This window comes from Hibiscus syriacus, unplaced genomic scaffold (assembly GCF_006381635.1).
Source record: "Hibiscus syriacus cultivar Baekdansim isolate YM2019G1 unplaced genomic scaffold, ASM638163v2 tig00010533_pilon, whole genome shotgun sequence".
Classification (NCBI taxonomy): domain Eukaryota; kingdom Viridiplantae; phylum Streptophyta; class Magnoliopsida; order Malvales; family Malvaceae; genus Hibiscus; species Hibiscus syriacus.
This window is the reverse complement of record NW_024062223.1, coordinates 510,325-530,273: the sequence shown is the minus strand read 5'-3', so window position 1 is coordinate 530,273 and position 19,949 is coordinate 510,325. Positions and strand designations below refer to the sequence as shown.

The following is a 19,949-nucleotide window of genomic DNA, read 5'->3' as shown; positions in this document are numbered from 1 at the left end:
ATTGATGTTATTATCATTTATTTTATTTTATAAATTTAATATCATAATTAACATCGATAACGACAAGAGGATTTATAAAAATCAAACTTCCTTTCAATATAACGTTAATTTATAGAAATAAATATTTGATTACACGTAAATTTTTTTTCTTAATCAATGTTTAATAGTAAAAATACAGTTTTGTACATACTGAATATAAGTTTTTTCAGTGGAATTAAGTTTTGTACATAATATATACATCATTTGAATTCAAAAGGTTGTTTCCGTATTTTCTCTGACGCGTTCAAAACTTCCATAGCTTGTTTAAACAACCTTCCCTCTCTCAGGTTCTTCTCCTTTCGTTAAAGGTACGGTCACATGCTTTCTTCTATGTAATTTCGTCAATTGTTTTAAGATTTTCAATCATTTCTCTGTTTTGGATCATCTGTAGATCCGCGTTGTTTTTTGCTTGAAATTCGATGCATCCATTGCACGATGCTTTCGACATTGACATTTAAATTCCTCTTTGAATTTAGCTGTTTATAGTGATTCAGGTGAAAGAAGTTCTATTGTTTTATGTATAATATTAGCGTATTTAAGTGTTTCTTAATAAAATTTACGTAGATTTAGCTGAAATTAGTTATCCTAGGTTGTTTCGAATTCAATTTCTATCATTGCGTGAAATTTTGATCAACTTTAAATGTATTTGTGTCTCTGGATGCACGTGATAATCACATACCTCTGACTGCTGATGGTTTGCATTAATGTAAAAAATCTGCTTGGCTAGAGTCTCGAAATGAAGGGGAAAATGTTAATTGAATCTTGTTATGGTATTTACTGTTAAAGATTTAATGATCCTATGAGCTCAAGTGCTATTTTTGTAAAATGTGTGATTATGGTGATGCCATGTCTAGATTTCCAATATTGTGTTCATGACTTCTTTTTCTACTTTCTGCTTTAATATTTACTTATATAATGCTAATGCTAGTTGTTTTGTTGATCGTGGATTGATTTTTGTTTAATAAAATAACTGGTGTAGAAGATGAGTGTTGTTGGATTTGATTTTGGAAACGAGAGCTCCATTGTTGCTGTTGCAAGTCAGAGAGGTATTGATGTTGTGCTTAATGATGAATCAAAGAGTGAAACGCCGTCGATTGTATGCTTTGGGGAGAAGCAGAGATTCATTGGGACTGCAGGGGCGGCATCTTATACAATGAACCCTAAGAATTCGATTTCTCAGATAAAACGTTTGATTGGCCGTCGGTTCTCAGATCCTGAGTTGCAAAGGGATCTCAAATCATTGTCTTTCAATGTCACTGAGGGTCCTGATGGATATCCTTTGATTCATGCTCTTTATTTATGTGAAATAAGAACTTTTACCCCAACCCAAGTACTGGGAATGATTTTGTCGAATCTGAAAAGCATATCCGAGAAGAATCTGAATGCAGCAGTGGTGGATTGCTGCATTGGAATTCCTGTATATTTCACTGATCTTCAAAGAAGGGCAGTGGTAGATGCAGCCCAAATTGCAGGTTTGCAGCCTCTTCACTTGATTCATGAAACTACAGCAACAGCATTGGCATATGGTATTTATAAGACCGATTTACCTGAAAATGACCAATTAAATGTGGCCTTTGTTGATATTGGACATGCTAGCATGCAAGTTTGTATTGTTGGCTTCAAGAAGGGGCAACTCAAGATATTGGCTCATTCGTTTGACCGCTCTTTGGGTGGTAGAGATTTTGATGAAGTTCTCCTTCATAATTTTGCGGCAAAATTTAAAAAGGAATACAAGATTGATGTCTTCCAGAATGCAAGGGCTTCTATTAGGATTCGGGCTGCTTGTGAGAAGCTAAAGAAGGTACTTAGTGCCAATCCTGAAGCGCCTTTGAATATTGAGTGCTTAATGGATGAGAAGGATGTTAGGGGTTTCATTAAGAGACAGGAGTTTGAGCTGCTCAGTGCTTCTATTTTGCAACGTGTGAAGAGACCTTTAGAGAAGGCTCTTGCTGACGCTAAACTTGTTGTTGAGGATGTTCACATGGTTGAGGTTGTCGGCTCAGCTTCTCGTGTTCCTGCTATTTTGAAAATCCTCACGGAGTTCTTTGGTAAAGAGCCTAGGCGCACAATGAATGCTAGTGAATGTGTCGCAAGGGGATGTGCTTTACAATGTGCAATTCTTAGTCCCACATTCAAAGTTCGAGATTTCCAGGTATTTTTCTACCAAGATATCAACCATAATTTTTCTGCTGAGTTTAGTTATCTATGCTCTGTGTATCAGTCATTATGTACACGGCTGACTGCATTGTAGTATGATATGTTGCTGTTACTTTTCTTTTCATTTTCTTTTTTCTTTTTGAAGATGGGAATGATGCAAGATTTTTACCTTGGACCTCTTCCATACTTTCTCCATTGTTCTTACTGCACCTACTATTTTCTTTTTTGTGTCCTTTTGCTTTTGCTTCTTGCTGTATTTCAAACGTTGCTCACCAATTAATTTGTATGGTTTCAAGGTCAATGAGAGCTTCCCTTTCCCAATTTCTCTATCGTGGGAAGGGTCTGCTTCTGATCCTCAGAATGGAGGAGTGGAACAACAGCAACTAATTTTTTCCAAGGGAAACTCAATACCCAGTGTCAAGGCTGTGACATTCCATAAGATGAGTACTTTCAGTGTTGATGTTCTATATTCTGATGTATCCGATTTGCAGATCCTGGCGAAGATCAGTACATACACTGTAATTAATCCACAAACCTCAACTAATCTCTAATTATCTTGCTTTTTTCTTAATCCACAAACCTCAACTAATCTCTAATTATCTTGCTTTTTTCTCTTTCTTCACATAAAAGTAACTTATTTGGTACAAAAATTTCTTGCGCTGCTTTGTGATTTGTGAAACAATTTGTGGCATCTGTTAATGGCAGATTGGTCCTTTTCCAACAATAAGAAGTGAACGACCTAAATTGAAGGCCAAATTTCGCCTGAATTTGCATGGGATTGTGTCCCTTGAGTCAGCAAGCGTAAGTGTTTGTGTTTGTGTTTGAGCTTTTAAAATTTGAAGCAAACTGAAATTGTTGTGCTCTTTCCTGACAATTTCCATGCTCTTTTAGCTCTTGGAAGAGGAAGAAGTTCCAGGTTCAAAAGAACCAACCAAAGGAGATACAGATGTCAACATGCAATATGCCAAAAGTATATCCGATGAAAATGGTGTTTCCGAATCAGGTGACAAGCCAGTGCAAATGGAGATCGATACCAAAGTAAGTGATTCCTTTGTGAACTATATAAATGAGCTGCCTGAATCGGCGGTGTAGCCTTTAAATCAGGCATACTCCCAGTTGCCAAGTTTTAGTATGGAATAATCTTAGTAACTTTTTCTTAGGTAATGGATTTGGTTGGATATTTACATTAACTGTTCCGTGTGTCATACAGGTTGAGGTTCCCAAGCAGAAGGTGAAGAAAACAAACATACCAGTGGCAGAGTTGGTTTATGGTGCAATGTTACCTGAAGATGTTCAAAAGGCGGTCGAGAAAGAGTTCGAAATGGCTTTGCAAGATAGGGTTATGGAAGAAACGAAGGATAAAAAGAATGCTGTTGAGGCTTATGTCTATGACATGAGGAATAAGGTAAGCTAATGTCCACTAATTTGTTAGAACTGATTATCGGCCATTATGATGAGATTAAAACTAATCGTACATTGTCTTCAGCTTAGTGATAAATACCATGATTTTGTCACTGCTTCGGAGAAGGGAGAGTTCACTTTTAAGCTTCAGGAAACAGAGGATTGGCTATACGAAGACGGTGAGGATGAAACAAAGGGTGTCTATATCGCCAAGCTCGAAGAGCTTAAGAAGGTAACACCGTTATTCTTTTGTCGACTTTATTAATCGTAAAGCCGACGGATTTCTTGCTATTGCAGCAAGGGGATCCTATCGAAGAACGTTACATAGAGTACACAGAGAGGGGAGCCGTCATCGATAAGTTTGCCTACTGCATTAACAGCTACAGGGAGGCAGCCATGTCAAATGATCCCAAATTTGATCACGTTGAACTTGCTGGCAAGCAAAAGGTAAAGGCTCTCTCTGGACCTTCCCCCGCTTTTTATGGCGGAGTTCTGAACATTTTGGTGCATTATAGATCTTAAATGAGTGTGCCGAAGCTGAGGCATGGTTTAGAGAGAAAAAACAACAGCAGGACCAACTTTCTAAGTATGCCACTCCAGTTCTTTTATCGGCTGATGTGAGGAGGAAGGCTGAAGCACTAGACAGGTAACTCCCTTCACATTTAGATTATTGTTTTATTCATATGATTCTGTACCCTGCACCTATATTTAAGAATTGTCATGTGTCATGTGTCTGAAGCACTAGACAGGTAACTCCCTTCTACCTGTCACTTGACCTGGATTTAGGGAAACTCTACAAGACCTGATACCCAACCTGACCCAATACGTATACCTATATAAAATTCTCATTTTTATCAGGTAAAATAAAAATTAATTGAAAAAATTTAAAAATAGTGTCAAGCCAACTATTTTACTCTAAATCCTAATCCGAATTCAATTCGATACCATCCTTAGAAAACCCGACCCTAACTCATTTTTTTCTTAAAAATATAAATTTTTTTTAAAAATTAACCTTATCAGGTAGGGTCGAAAACGTATGAGTTTGGATCATATGTCCATCTCTACTCTATATTACTTGGATATCTAAAGAAATATAGAGTCAGATGAACGCATCTTGCACTTCTTTATTTAGATGAACGCATCTTGCACAAAGTAGTAATCCGTTTTTCCTCCTCCGTGCCTCTATAATGTATCAGGAGAAAAAGCACAATAGATTTATATATTTTTGAAAAAAATTAATGTGATCATCGTATTATTTTTTTCCTCAATGTGATCTTTCAACTGAGAAAATAAATTTAATGTGATCATTTGACCAATATTTTTCGTTATTGACCATTACGATATTGACATGGTTGTCCACGGTGCTGATGTGAAAGTTCATTTGCCATGATTGGGTTACTAATTTAGTCAATTTGCCCTATCATCCGTCATGTTGTCAACCATTGCTGATGTGAAAGTTCATTTGCCATGATTGAGTTACTAATTTAGTCAATTTGCCATATCATCCGTCATGTTGTCAACCATTGCTGACTGTCATATCAACACTGTGAATCTCCATGTCAATAATGTGAATTGTCACTTTAACATCGTAACGGTTAACGAAAAAACGGTGGTCAAAAGCTCAAGTACCTGATGTTGTTTTGCCAATGTATTATGGTGTAGATAATCTATGTGCGAGTACATGGCATTCGGAACTGACTCACTGAGATTTCAAAATTGTTCCTTAAAAACAGGATTTGCCGGCCAATACTGACGAAACCTAAACCAACAACACCCGAATCACCATCAACCCAATCTCCAAGACCACAGGGTGCATATGCCAATGATAACCCGAACTGAAGCTCCGATGGCGGCCCTGCCCCCGGTGAAAACGTTCCGGCATAACCGTAGACTAATTCAGGTATCTACAGAAATTATTAGTGTTGCTTCTGCTATACATGAGAATGGCTCGTGTTCTTCTTATATGGCTGGGTGAGCATATATCGTATCAAGACCAAGTGGATTTCTTGGGTGAACTTTTTATTTGATTTGCCACAAACCATTAACTTAAAATATATGTGCAAACTTGTCTTTAAAACCAATACACATTTACTTCTTTTCAATATTTTTTTATATTTTTTTATCATAATTTAAATTGATATATTTGATATATTATATATTTTTAAATGTATAATATCCTATTTAAAGTAATCATTTATCTCTTAGAAAATGATTTAAAAACAATGATAAACTGTCTCTCTCTATAAAAATAATTATAATCAAACTCTTCAAAATCACTTTCTTATATAAAATTTTATGAAACTTTTCAAAAAAATATTATTCTAATTCTATATATGAAAACTTATCAAACTAATAATATATATATATATATATATTTAATAGAAAAATACATGTATATTGATTGTATTTGTATCCTCATATGTGTATATATAGAGTTAGTATCCACTTATATAATATTTTTTTCTAGTTTTACATAAATTTAAAACCATTGAATGAGTACACAAATATATGATTGAAATTAATTCATTATTTTTTTCCATTGAATATCATATCATTTTCTATTCATAATCTCAACCGTCTATTTTCACTCATATAGCGGTCATAAATCTGTGTAAATCTAAAAAATATATATTCTATAAGTGGATCATATATATATATATATATATATATATATAATAGAGGAATTAGTATGGTGACTTACTAGATAAGTTATTCTCGTACATGCATGAAATAAAGCCGCCCCCTCTTCAAAGAAAGCTTAATTTTGGGCTACATTTGAGACATTATGATATTGAGTAGGGATATAATATTAAAATTTTAAAAATTACTATATATGTATATATATATAATATAAAAAAAATAAAAAATAGGTGCATGTTGACGTGGACGTGACTCTTCCCATAACATTCAAAGTATATGAAGGATCAAAGAATATAACAGTATTTGGACTTCCATCGCTTCGTATGGAAGTTGCCTTTACCTAAAGCAAAACCCTAAGCATTCGTATGGAAAGTTGCCTTCACATAAAGAAAATCCTAAGCATTACCCTAATCTAACAAATTATATACATACGCGCGCGCACACATATATATATATATATATGGAAGTGGTTTGCATTTCAACTTCGTTCGAAAATAAGATTGCAGTCGTCTTTCAATGGAAAACGAAGACACAAAACAATCATCAAAGAGGGTGCCCTTCACCGAGCTCGAACAAATCGACTCCAACTTGGCCATGGCGATGGCATTACAGGAACAAGAAAGAGCTTCTCCAATGATCGAGAGTGACGATAGGGAAGAGTGCGACACCGAGGCATCCTACGAAGAAAGCAACGTTAACGATTACGAGTATTTTGAAGGCCTCGAAGCCGGAGATGACCTAGAGTTTGAAGATATGGAAGAAGACGATGATTTTGAAGAAGAAGATGAAGATAATGAGATAGATCTCGATGATTTATCGTACGAAGAGTTGATTTCTTTGGGAGAGTTTATAGGAGTGGAGAAGAGAGGGTTATCTCCGGACGAAATTTTACCGTGCTTGATTCGATGCAAGTTTCGATCCGTCGAGTGCAGAACCGAACTCGATCGGTGCGTGGTTTGTCAAACCGAATACGAAGAAGATGAAGATGTTGTGGCACTTCGGAATTGTGAACACCCATACCATTCGGATTGTATATCTAAATGGCTTCAAGTTAAGAAGATTTGTCCCATTTGTAGCACTGAAATCTCATCTCCCAAGAATTAAGGTTAGGAATTAATAATGAAATTAATTATCAGCTATGATTCATGTAATGTTACATATTGAAAAGTTTAATTATTTATTTTTAATTTTAAATATTTTTAACGAATTGTAAGCATGTATGTTGTTCACTATCTTTGTATATATTATACACTAGAAATATATTAAATATAAATTCTATGAATATTAACAATATATTTTAATTTATTGATAGATTAACGGTTTATAATTAAGATGGTTATCAGGATCTAATATAATTCACTCACTTTTTTTACAACCACAATCATAAACTAAACACATAATAAATATATTTTCTTAAACACGAGAAAACTAGCCACTTAAGATCACAATAATCATACAAGAAAAAAATTTAAAAATCTATCCAAATAAACTCAGATAAAAGGTAGATACGAACAAATCTGGTCACATTGACAAACAAACCACAAAAAATGATAAAGCTATTGAAAGGCTAGAATTGAGCTACGTGAAAATCCTATACATGAACATAAATTGTGTATCCAAATCCAATATTATGGTATAAAACAGGGAAGATCAGCATGATAATAAATAAAACGACATATTGGTCAATCGTGGCGATGTTAAATCCAATCCTAAAAAAAAAGAATAAACAAAAATAATGATAAAATGACCGAAAACGTTCCATAAAGACGAAGAAAAACGTGTTATAAAGGTAGAAGAAGACATGCCATAAATGTGGAATTATTAATATATATATATATATAATAAAGTAAAGCAAAAATAATGAATATCAACGATCGATAATTAGCAACAAAGTTAATTCTGGCATATTCCAGTTATACGCCCGTGGCATTTTCTTTTCTTCGGGGATTTTTTCTTCTTCTTTTTCTTCTTCAGGATTATATGAATTACAGAATGGATGTTCAACATGTTCATTCACAGTCGTAACTTCCTCCTCATTATCATCAACAATACATTCTTCGGCAACGGCTGTTTCATCATCAAAATTCGGGTATTGACCAATATCAAAATCATTACACGCAGGGTCTGTTTCTTCTTCTGAAACATCATCAAAATCCGTGTATTGACCAATATCAAAGTCCGGATATTGACCAAGACCAAATTTCGAATACTGACTAGTATTCACAATTTTTTCTGTTGGCTCATCATCGTCTAACTGGTCAATACGAAAACCGGAATTTGGTGCTGAAAGTTGATTGGGATTTGGATTAGAGAAAGGTTGTGGGTTTTGAGAAAAACTTAGTTGATTACTACCCGCTACTGACCCAACAATACTACTTCTAGGTTCAACAACATACAATGTAACATCATCTTGTGAAACACTAATGTAAGCAATGAATCGTTCAACATCTTCATTGTCGGTTAACAAATAAACTTTACCATTTCTCTGATAAGATAGCCTAAATCCACTTAGGGGCTCTAAATTCAATTTATTTGAAACACGTAGCATTAGAGTTTCATAAGTTAACTTTTGTAAAGACAATTTTAGTTGAAGATTCATGGGTAAAGGCATATATTGTAAAACACCATGAACATTATCCCATGACCCTCCAAAACACAAATCTATCCAAACATGATCAACATTAGATGATTTCATGGTTGTAAATTAATTTACTAAACAGACGAGCTGCGAAACTAAAACCTGTTGCCGGATTGGGAAGGATGTCGTTGGATATAGGAACGGATGTCGCCGGAGAGAGTGATAGATGGAGATGGAATGAGTTGCGATTTAGGGATTTAGTTTATGATTTCAGTGTTATATACCCAAAATTTCAGTGTTGTGATTTACAGATTCTCGTTGCGATTTACGGATTATCGTTGCGATTTACAGATTCTCGTTGCGATTTACGGATTATCGTTGCGATTTACAGATTCTCGTTGCGATTTACGGATTATCGTTGCGATTTACGGATACGCGTTGCGATTTTATGTATTATCGTTGCGATTTACGGATACGCGTTGCGATTAACGGATACACGTTGCGATTTACGGATACGCGTTGCGATTTATGTGTTCGCGTTGCGATTTTCATATTCGCGTTGCGATTTTGGAAAATCGCAATGCGAATTTGTACTATCGCATTGCGATTTTCAAGAATCGCGTTGCGATTTTGGAAACTGATTTGCGATTCTGGGGATCGCGTTGCGATTTTTATTTCGCGTTGCGCTTTTGTTGGTCATTTTGGCAAATCCAAAAAAAGTTGGTTAAAATCGTATATTATAACTTTTTTTTGGTCACTGAGGCGATTTTCTCTAAGAAAAAAGACAAAAAAAAAAAGCAAACCCTAATTCACCTCTTTCTTTTATCAACATATTATAATGTATTCACATATTCTCATAACACTTAAGTTCGATGGAAGGATATCATTAAGGGTAAGGTTGGAGTTTTAAGTTTGAGGCAAAATTTGTAAGAAAATGCTTAGATTAGGATGATTGGGAAGACCAAAACGATCCAAGAAAATATAAGCAAAGATATGATTTATTCTTAATATTATATCCAAACTACTTCAATGATTAAAGAAATGATTGTTGTTTCTAGAAGTCTCAAGTTTGAGCATCAAAGTCTATAAAAATATTTGAACGTTTATTATCAAATGACTTAAAATTTTTAAAACATGTATTACCTTATAATCACCTCAGGACCGATAACCTCCCAATATACGTCTCGTAGGACAAGTGATATGTAACAAAGAAAATCACAAACCCTCAATATATAATATAGAAAGCACAAAGTGAAACATTCAAAGTTGGCTTACAATTATTTTAGGGTATGTTTTGCCATTACTCCACAAGTTTAATCGACTATATATGTGATGATTTTTCACCCAGAATTGTAAGATCTAAAATCTCAACTCCAGTGCACTATATAATAATCCTATAAATATTATTACATGTAAAATAATTAAAATATTTTACAATATAAAAGAATACAAATCTGATATGAATATATCAAAATCTACATAACATAAATTATTAATCTATAAAAAAATTATAAACATAAAATACTATAAATTTGATTATAACACGAGGAAAAATATGTCAATATGGCATGTAGATAGGATGGGCACGGGGTTAGGTTTGGGTCGGTTTCGATCAATTTGATCTGACTTGAAAATTATACATTCTTCATCCGATTCGACCTGACTCGAAAAATATACTTCCACTCAACCCGAACCTGATCCGATTTTCTGAGATAAAATTTGAATCCGACCCGAAATAATATATTTATTAAAAATATTTTTTTATTTTGTAAAAATAAGGACATAATTGAAAAAAAATATATAGAGGGTTATTATCCATAAATATATAAAGTAAAATTATATTTTTTTCCATATATTTTTACCTTAAACTCAAACCCGACCCGATCTAAACATAACCTCTAAAAAATCTTATCTCATCAGGTCAGATTGGAACCGTCAGGTTCGGTTCCTGCCCATCCCTACATGTAGATATGAGTTTCATATTTCAAATTTAATGAGAATATTATAAAATATTGATAATATTAAATAAACAAGTAATCAATACAAAATCCGTCGTATTTTATCACCTTAAATAAGTGTCACTGAATACTTACTACCAGAATAATTGGATTAGATAAGTATTGAGTTTAAATCAATGCTTAATTATCATATCCATATCATTTCTCAACAAGCATGGATGTTGTTCATGTTACCTAATCTAATTTAGACTTCCCTCTCTGGTAAGGAAGTCGGTCCTGGCGTCAAAGCGAGCATGAAACCGGCGTCTTAAGTAGACGGAGAACGTATTTCTTGTCTAAAAAGTTATTCTTCTTTGTTGGAGTGGGATGAAATTACTCCTGATGAAGCATCCGATGATACGGTGCTTCCGTTTTCGAACTTTCTAGATGCCGATGTAGCCGTCATTCTCGGAGTCATGTTAGTTGGGGTGGCGGGTGCTTGACCTTCCTCGGATAACTTTCGGATAAGGTTCATAACGGTGGGAATCAGCCGGGTGGATAAGGCGATGATACCAGGAAGCTGCAAGCATAGAAAGATGATTCTAAGTGTCCGGGGCATTGTACCATAAGAGTCATTGGCTAACCAAATGGGTTTAGTATGCTCAAACAGGGACAAAGAGATATTAAGTTCAAAACTCACGACACCATAGCGGAAATGACCCGAAACGTCGAGCTGCACCCATAGAGCCTTCACGATTAGGTAACCGACGAAGATGACAGCCAGATACAAAAGGTTTCTGCAACGAGGGATATCGGTGAGTAAGCACAAGCAACAGATAGGGACCAAAATTAGTTCAAAGGAATCAAGGCTACGGAGTGCAACGCGCACCTCAGAACAGTCATAAATTCATTGAATCCCAAGACCAGGCAAGGCAATAATTGCCCATGGAGGTGACAACCAGTTGTTGCTACGCTTGTTGGCTTCCTGAAAGTATAATAAAACTAATCAGGCATCAGGAAAACTCAGGTGACAGAAAAAAGATGCATCGGGAAGGATCGGAATGAAATCTTCGACGTAATTAGAACTTTAAAATTCATGCCTGAGCAGAAATGGCTTGAGTGACAGTGTACTCAGTCTCGGTCGTAAATTGCCTCCACAAAGCCTTGCACTGGACTGGTGTGATCAATGTCCTTGCGGGAGGGACCTGTACTGATTTCGATTAACATGACACAGCGTTAGAGAGAAAGAAGGAAAATGTAAAGACCCTACGGCAGCTTTAGCATTACATATTTAGTAGGTGAATGTTAAAAAAAATTTATCAATGAAGGTTCTCAGCAAGAACAAGTCTTCACCTGCTCCCAAGAGGTCGTGGACAATGGATCCGCCAGTGTGCTCTTGTTCGCAGCTCTACTCCCGGTATCCAACAAGGCAGAAAATAGTATTTTCTCGATATTATCAACACTATCTTCCAACCGAATTGCAGCCATAACAGAGAGTAATTTCAAGCACTGGTAACAGATAATAAACAAGTTTAGCCATAGAAGAGAATGCAGCATTATTCTGAAAATAGTACATAAACGTACTTCAGTACGAACTGTTCTAGTTATGGCTCAAATATCTTCGTTCCCGGTCCAAATCCGAGGCATTGAATCCGAATCATGACTAAACAATGTTGAAAACCTGAATGCAAAATTTTCAGTAAATTCCAGTAATATATAATGTCTTGGAAAGCAACCACTTTGACTCAAACATTGAAATGTGTGATTACCTATCCTTCATACGGTCACTACCCATCCGGCTTCTTCTTTAGCTTTTGCTTCAACCACTCCTCTGGCGTAATCCTTAGGCTCGTTAGCATCTTGCCTTCTGCATTTTCATCCAAGTCAAAACCAGAGAGAGCCTTGGACATTCCACTCAGCTGATTCAGTTTCACACTTAAGAAGGTTTCGTATTGAGAGCCAGGTTTCATTATTAGCTCCATCAAAAAGCGATTCAACAGGGCCTGCCAATGTCTCATTCAGCTTTGCCTGTAAAAGCATCATAACTATCTCAATGATCCCAAGTGGTGATTTCATTGATAGCAACTTTGATACAAATAGGATGGACATTTTACCCGACTCAATGGGTTACTATCTGATCGAATCCAGTCAGGTCCGTTTTTTATTTTGAAAATTAGGGTTCGATCGGGTCAGGTTTGGGCTTATAGTAAAAAACACTTGATCTGACACAATATTATAATTATCACTTGTATATTTAGGGATAATTTTAATTTTACTTATTTTTTATTTTTCAATTAGGTCCTTATTTACTTAATAAAAATGATTTTTTTTTATATTAAGGTTGGTTCGGATTAGATCGAGTGTGAGTTTTGACCTAGAAAACCAAGTCTAATTTTGGATCGGATGGACTCTCTTGAACACGGGTCGGGTCAAATGCGAGTGGAGGGGTTTCATTTTCGTGTCAGGTTCGAGTGACCAAAAACCCGACCTGACCCCACTCATGGCCATCCTAGATACAAAGTAATTTGTTGTTCATCCTTCATAGTATATGAGAATAAAAAACAAAGCACCTAAGAGCCATAATCCATGGTTTGAAAAGAATTAAACAATAAAAGCCTGGACCTTCCTTATTCACAGACCTAGATAAATATTTCCAAGGAATTCAAATTGTATGCAACAATGTGAATTGTGAAATTTCAAAAATTAGGAACACAATGAAGTTTAAACAAATTAACTGTTTAAACATGACATCTTAACTAGTTTGGCTAAAATTAATGGACATTATATGCAACACTTTGAAATTTTCAACAACCTGCAAGAACTTGAAAACAAAGGGTTTAAGTTACACCATCCAAAATCTTCATAATATTACTTCATCGGTTAGGATTGTAAACACGAGGTGACTTGGAAATAGTAAAATTGTTGATAATCATGAGGACATATCACTTGAGTAAATGGTCAGAAGGGGCGGACAGATAAGTTTATGTACCTGATACGATGAAGTAAGCTCTGAAAGCTTAGCAGCTTGGACAGAAGCCACATGTGCCTCGATATAGCGACCTTGCTTATCTCTATATTTAGAGGAATCCCAATTTATAAGAACTAGTGTTCTGTAGCTTTCTTTTATAATGTCAGTTTATAGTAAACGAGAATGATTTATAAAGGTCAACTCAACCATACCTTCATCAAATAGAGCCATGTACGATCCAATGCAGTTACGAGCAGCCACAGAAAACTACAGAAAAGTCAAGAATCTTAAATTCGATCATCAGGGCTCTTATTTAGCCAAGTTATGTCATAATTTTCATCCACGGTCCACCCATTTACTGAAGCAATGTCATTAACACCGTCATGAATTACAAGCCAGTGGATTGCGAATCAGTTATCACACCATTCATATTTATCCTTTAGTATCAGAGTTATGTACAGTCACTCTGATAGAATAAATCCCTTATAAGTCAGCGCAGCTCTTCAAAATGCTTATATAGATTCAAGCGCTATTAGTAACTTGACACTGAAACAATTTTCTTGAGATCTCATTAAAGCAATCTTACTCTGATAGAGAAGTGTAAATAAGTGGATTCAGCTTCTTCCCAAACCCAGAAACTGGACCAGTCTTTACAGCTTCTTCTAACTTACGCCTGCTCTGTTATATGAAGTAATAAGTTGGTTTCAATTTCTAGAAAAAATACTCAGCTCCCGAACATGTGGATCTGGGAGTGCCTGCATTCATTCATTTAGGATTCTCAAACAAATTCACATGTCCTCGTACCTCACTTTCAATGAAAGCTTAATACTTTTCATGGGCAATTTCTTCGCAACGTACCGAAGCCACCATGACCTACGGGAAATGAAACATGGATAACAGAAATTTCAAAGAGATTTACAAAGTTACCGTCAAAATAATGTCCAAAAGCTTACCTTATGGGCTGGAAGGTCAAGGTCCTTATTCTCCTTAATGACTTTCCAGATCTGCTGTGCACTAAAAGAGAAGCCTGAAGCAGGTATCAGGGTTTTAAATAGCGTTCGCGGTCACGTTTTCGGCCGCGTCGCGTTTATCGCGGTTGCGGACATAACGGATGCCATCGCGGTCACTGCGGGTGTCGCGGTCGTGAATTTTTTTAAATTTTACACAACTAATCTTAAAACATGATTATTGGCCTAATTTTGCTTTGTTTTGGTGGTTATATATTCTCTAAAATAATCAATGTTTAATTCATTTTATTATTTTTGTTATGATACAAGGTAAATACATTATGTTGTAAGACATGAACCAAATTTGAGTGTTTGTTCAGTGATAGGAGCACGTCGTAACGGCTATTTTTTTGGATTCAATTTGTTTTCCTTACATTAGAAGGTCTTTAGCTAAAAACAAAATATATAAAATGTTGTAAACTATTACCAAGTGGACTTATCCCAGTAGTTTAGGTGTGCTTCTTAAGGGAGCTCTAGGTTGTTGGCTTAATTGCCCATGTTAAGGGTGTTTAAACTCAGGTACTTACATTTTAGGAAATCGAAATGTCAGGTATTCGAGATTTTCGAGTCTTAGCCCGTAAGAGGCGTGTATTTGTAAACGGGAAACAGACGACTGCGTCGATAACGGAACACAATCACCGTTATTCAACCGTATTTACCATATCTTAAGAAAAACCCACTGCTGATCTTAACGGACGCAATCAATCGCGATCAGTGTGAATCCGTGATCCACCGCAAAAACTATTTGATACCCTGGCAGGTATCACTCCCCTCCTATCTCCAGCAAGCCCCCCGGTGCAATAGAGTGAAAGAATCGTTGTCTCAATTTAGCAACCTTCAGTAGAAACAGTAGAATCATACAAACTTCCCGTTTGCATGCCAGTTAGTTAAAAGTTTCAGCACCGTCATCCAACTTAAAGACAAAATTATAAACCGTACGTGGAGATCTTTTATTTTAGCATGTAAACTGCACCTAACAACCAGGTCAAGTGAGACAAAAAGAAATGCAACAACATGAATGAGGAAAAAATACGATTTAGGTCATCAAACAGTCAATAAGGTGACGTCCACAAATCTAGATGTTAATCCTTTTTCTTTCCATTTAAACAAAGTTCTAAACAGCCAATAGTTTGAAAGTCTCGTAATTTGCATGCCATGCTGAACGTCCTTATGGGTGACTTAGATACAGAAGTGTACCTGCTCCTTAAATTGCTCTTCCTTTTCTTCATAACTATTAAGTGCCACAACCTCAACCTGGCCAATATAAAAAATAGTATTAATCGTCAGAAGCAATAATTATCAGAAAAGATATAAAGAGATACCCAAACATTTAAAGCATGTTGCATGAAATAACGACCCAATGTAGCTATACATTGAAAAATTCACTTAATGGTGTTTCCTTATGTGCTTCGGGCTTAGGAACCGTGTTCCATATCTGCAGTTCAAGAAACTCTGATCAGAAGAAAGCATAACTGAATATACCGAGGAAATCAAGGAAGCATAGGCACCATATACGTGCCTTCTGAATATCTTCTCTCAGAACAGGTTCTAAATTTTCCAGTGGTGTCTGCGAACAAGGAAAATGATGGGATATAAGAACAAAATAAAGCTTAGATGCTCATAATTCTCGAGGAAAATGGTGGGAAAATAATAGCTCTCCAAACACCAGATAGTCCATAATAGAAGAAAGGCACCCACCCTTGTTTTATCACGAATGACAAACATCAATGTTGTTTTGCGGGGACTAAACGATCTCATCATGACCTGCAACCAATACAACCAAATTTGAAGTAAAAAGGAACCCCTTGAAATTCAGGGCACTGATTAGAAAGGCAACAATGTCGCAAAATACCTGGAATACGTTCTTAAGAAGGGGCTTGTTTGCAGCTTGCTCACGTCCAATATCATGACACCACCTAGATGAAAGTTGCTCAAGCATATTACTTACACTTGCACATACTACTGATGTCAATGAACTTAAATGAAACAAGCACCATGTAGATGTCAAACCTTACATGTTTATGAGTACTATATCAGAAATCGCCAGTTCAAAAAGTGCACTTTGTTTCTCAAATGCTGTGTCATCCTGGAGTAAGGCAAAACAATAAATAATATGTAAAAAAGAAAAGAAAAGAAAACCTTCTTCCTCCCCATTTTTCATAAAACAAAGGAAAATCAAATAAAATTCAACAAACAAAAATAGACACAGAAATCCATTTCTTCATCTTTTATAATCTGAATTCCAACTATTGAGTCGATTCAGCTTGATCCATCACTCTAGCTCTCAGAGCAGTGGGACCTCTTTTAAGACATTCAAAAATCATTTAGGGTTCACTTCAAAAAAAATCATTTAGGGTTCTTTTAACTAAAAAACCTGTGTAATTATGTGATCATGACCAGTTCTTCAATTTCACGTACAATCTCCTAATCCATGTCTGAAAATATGCTATTTTATAAATATCGCCTTTTGTCTAACCTATATGACAGTAAAGAATGTACATTAAGAGCTAAATGTTTAACATAAAAATAAAATAACGACTGACCTTTAATTGATTTTACTCTTCGGTAAAATAAAAATTCATTCAATACTATAACTATTCCTACAACTACCATATCATTAGCATTATCAACCGGTTGAAATTTTCTAAGAATTATTTAGAGGATGAACTTGCTAAAATTGCCATCAAAAGGGGAAAAAATTTAAGCTGATAAGAAGGAAGACAAACAACAGAGTGAACAAATATTAATCGGTAAATAAAACAAATGTAGTTTAAATTTTTGGACGCTATAGTTAATAATAGAATGCAAGTTAGCCACAGCACCTCCCCACGTTCTCTTCCATCAGTACCCTCCAGATCCATTACTAGAGTGCAAGGCTCTATATCATTGCACTTTGCCATCCAAATATCTTTCGTGGTTTGAGACCTAAAAGGAAATACATACCATCAGTTGTTTGAGCCAGTTGAAACAAAATGTGTTGTTATTACTGAAAACTAAGTTACCTTCCTTTAAATGCATCCATTTCTCTGAAATTGGTGTAAAACAAATTATTTCACAACGTGCTTTTACCTGTCGAGATCATGGAAAACAAAGTGAAATTTTAAATGGCATAAGCAGAACTTACGTAGCCCAAAAATTTATTAAAAAAAACCCCCAAAAGGTTAAAATCACTCATGGTGTGTCTAATAGCCTCAAAATATTGATACAACAACATAGATAGATATAAAACACTGAAGTGACTGAACATCCAACGAATCATGCTCTGATTAATTTGTATTCCACAATTCTAATTCAAAATACAACCGTTAATGAAGCAGAAATCAAGAAGATATCAAGCATACCGCTGCTCTGTGGTCCCATAATGGAAACCACGGCATACGACAACCCGCATTCACCGAGTTTTACTTCCTTGATGAACTGTTCGATTCCAGTAACATTGAATGAGCCACCTCCGTCAATAAGTTGAGTTGAACAACATTCCACATCCGTCGCTGAGAAACGAAATGTTCATATCATGTGTAAGCGGCGCCAATAATAGCTTCCACAACAAACACCGATTGTTAATTCAAAACACTAATTTCTCCATATAAATTGATCAGCGAAACGATATTTAAGAAAACCTCTAGTAATAAAATGCATATAATTTTCAGTGATCACGAAATAGAATTCTGTTGAGCAAGATAGTAAGAGAGTAGAAAATTCAAATTCATATTCCGATTTTCTTTGCTTTTCTTTTTCATTTCCTCAGCTTTCTCAGCATCCAAACATGCAATAAACATTAAATCCACCTCCGAATTCCGATCCATTAATTTTTGTTTTTCATATAAAACAAATTCGATACTCCCCCTCCTTAAAGCCGCGTTACATGCTCTAACTAACGCTCTCCTTCTCATCACATCACGTAAATCAAATCAAAGAAATCGCAAATTCGATAAACTAATGAAAGCAATGAACAGATCATACGAAAATCAAAACCAAGGAAGTAAATTACGAGACGATGAGGAAACATTACCCATTGAATCTTGTTTGAAACCGATAGCTCAACAGCTGAGGCGATCCATTTCAATGGAAGACATATAGAGAGAAACTTGAATCGATCATGAAGTCCCTAATTCATCATCTTCCATTTCTATTTTCCTTATCCGTTAAAAGCGGAGTTGACAGCTGACTGCTCCCGCCTCCGGTTTTGAATAGTGACCAATCATGTAATCTGCGATGTAATCTGCGGTGTAAATGAGTGAATTGAGCTCAAATCAAATAAGGTTAATTACATCAATTTGCAGTATGATTATCTAATCCAAATTTCAATTATATGTTATTATGATGCAGTATGATCTCGTATAATAATAATTTTAAATTCTTAAAATTTATGTAATTTATCGAAATAATCTTAATTCAAGATATTTAGCGTACTCGCTCAAACTAACTATAATTAAAACATATATTACTTTGTAATCACCTTAGCTTAATAGAAAATAAATATTTGTGATTAAGGAATTATTGTTTTCCATTAAAATCTTAGGTTCGAGAACTAAGATTTTGAGGAATATGAGCCTTTAAACGTTAAGATCTTATACTATATACATTCATAACATAAATATGTTCGACAAAAATAATTAGAGAAACGATACAATCAATGTCATTCATATACACAACCACAATATAACATTAAGTATATTTATGATTAACAGATGATTTTAGGGTGAATCACGCATTTAATATCTAAACTATCAATTTTAGTCTATTTTAGTATATAAACTTTTATTTTTTTCAAAATCATACTTAACATTTAGTTTTTGTCTCATTTTAGTATATCGCCGTTAAAAATTTAACAGAACCTTTGCACATGATATTTTTATTGGTAAATTACATTATTCATTCCTTAACTATCTTTTCACTTCTATTTTGGTCAATAATGTTTAAAAAATTTTCAATTTAAATACTCAACTTTCAAATTGTTCATGTTTTAATCACTCTAATTTAATTTATTAATAATATTTTGTGACATGACATTTTTATTGTTTTATTAATATATAATTAAAATAAAAATATAAATTTGAAAGTTAAAGTAATTAAATAGGAGTAATTTAAAAGTTAAGTAATTAAATTAAAAAAAATTAAACTTTAATAACCAAAATAGGAGTGAGAAGATAATTGAGTGATGAATGATGTAATTTACCTGTAAAAAAGTGTCAAGTTCTAACATCTATGCTAAGTTTTTA

The 19,949-nt window shown here is 34.8% G+C and overlaps 2 protein-coding genes and 1 pseudogene across 3 annotated transcripts; 2 read left to right on the top strand and 1 right to left on the bottom strand.

The window, feature by feature from the left end:
• The first annotated feature begins 248 nt into the window (after window positions 1-248).
• On the top strand, window positions 249-5,436 carry LOC120204102 (heat shock 70 kDa protein 15-like). 2 transcript variants are annotated; one of them, XM_039204187.1, is made up of 10 exons: window positions 249-346; window positions 1,017-2,191; window positions 2,493-2,714; window positions 2,902-2,997; window positions 3,088-3,234; window positions 3,407-3,601; window positions 3,683-3,829; window positions 3,895-4,044; window positions 4,113-4,243; window positions 5,331-5,436. In XM_039204187.1, exons 2-10 carry the CDS (start codon window positions 1,022-1,024, stop codon window positions 5,434-5,436), a joined length of 2,364 nt encoding a protein of 787 aa, XP_039060118.1. In that variant the 5' UTR covers window positions 249-346; window positions 1,017-1,021. The 2 variants fall into 2 exon arrangements, with proteins under 2 accessions (XP_039060118.1, XP_039060119.1); XM_039204188.1 differs by lacking the exon at window positions 249-346 and adding an exon at window positions 438-533 and having other exon boundaries at window positions 1,019-2,191.
• Window positions 5,437-6,702: 1,266 nt separating this feature from the next.
• On the top strand, window positions 6,703-7,341 carry LOC120204064 (E3 ubiquitin ligase BIG BROTHER-related-like). The gene has a single exon (XM_039204155.1). It carries the CDS (start codon window positions 6,754-6,756, stop codon window positions 7,339-7,341), a length of 588 nt encoding a protein of 195 aa, XP_039060086.1. The 5' UTR covers window positions 6,703-6,753.
• A 3,775-nt stretch (window positions 7,342-11,116) lies between these two features.
• On the bottom strand, window positions 11,117-18,743 carry LOC120203976 (annotated as a pseudogene).
• Between the last annotated feature and the right edge of the window lie 1,206 nt (window positions 18,744-19,949).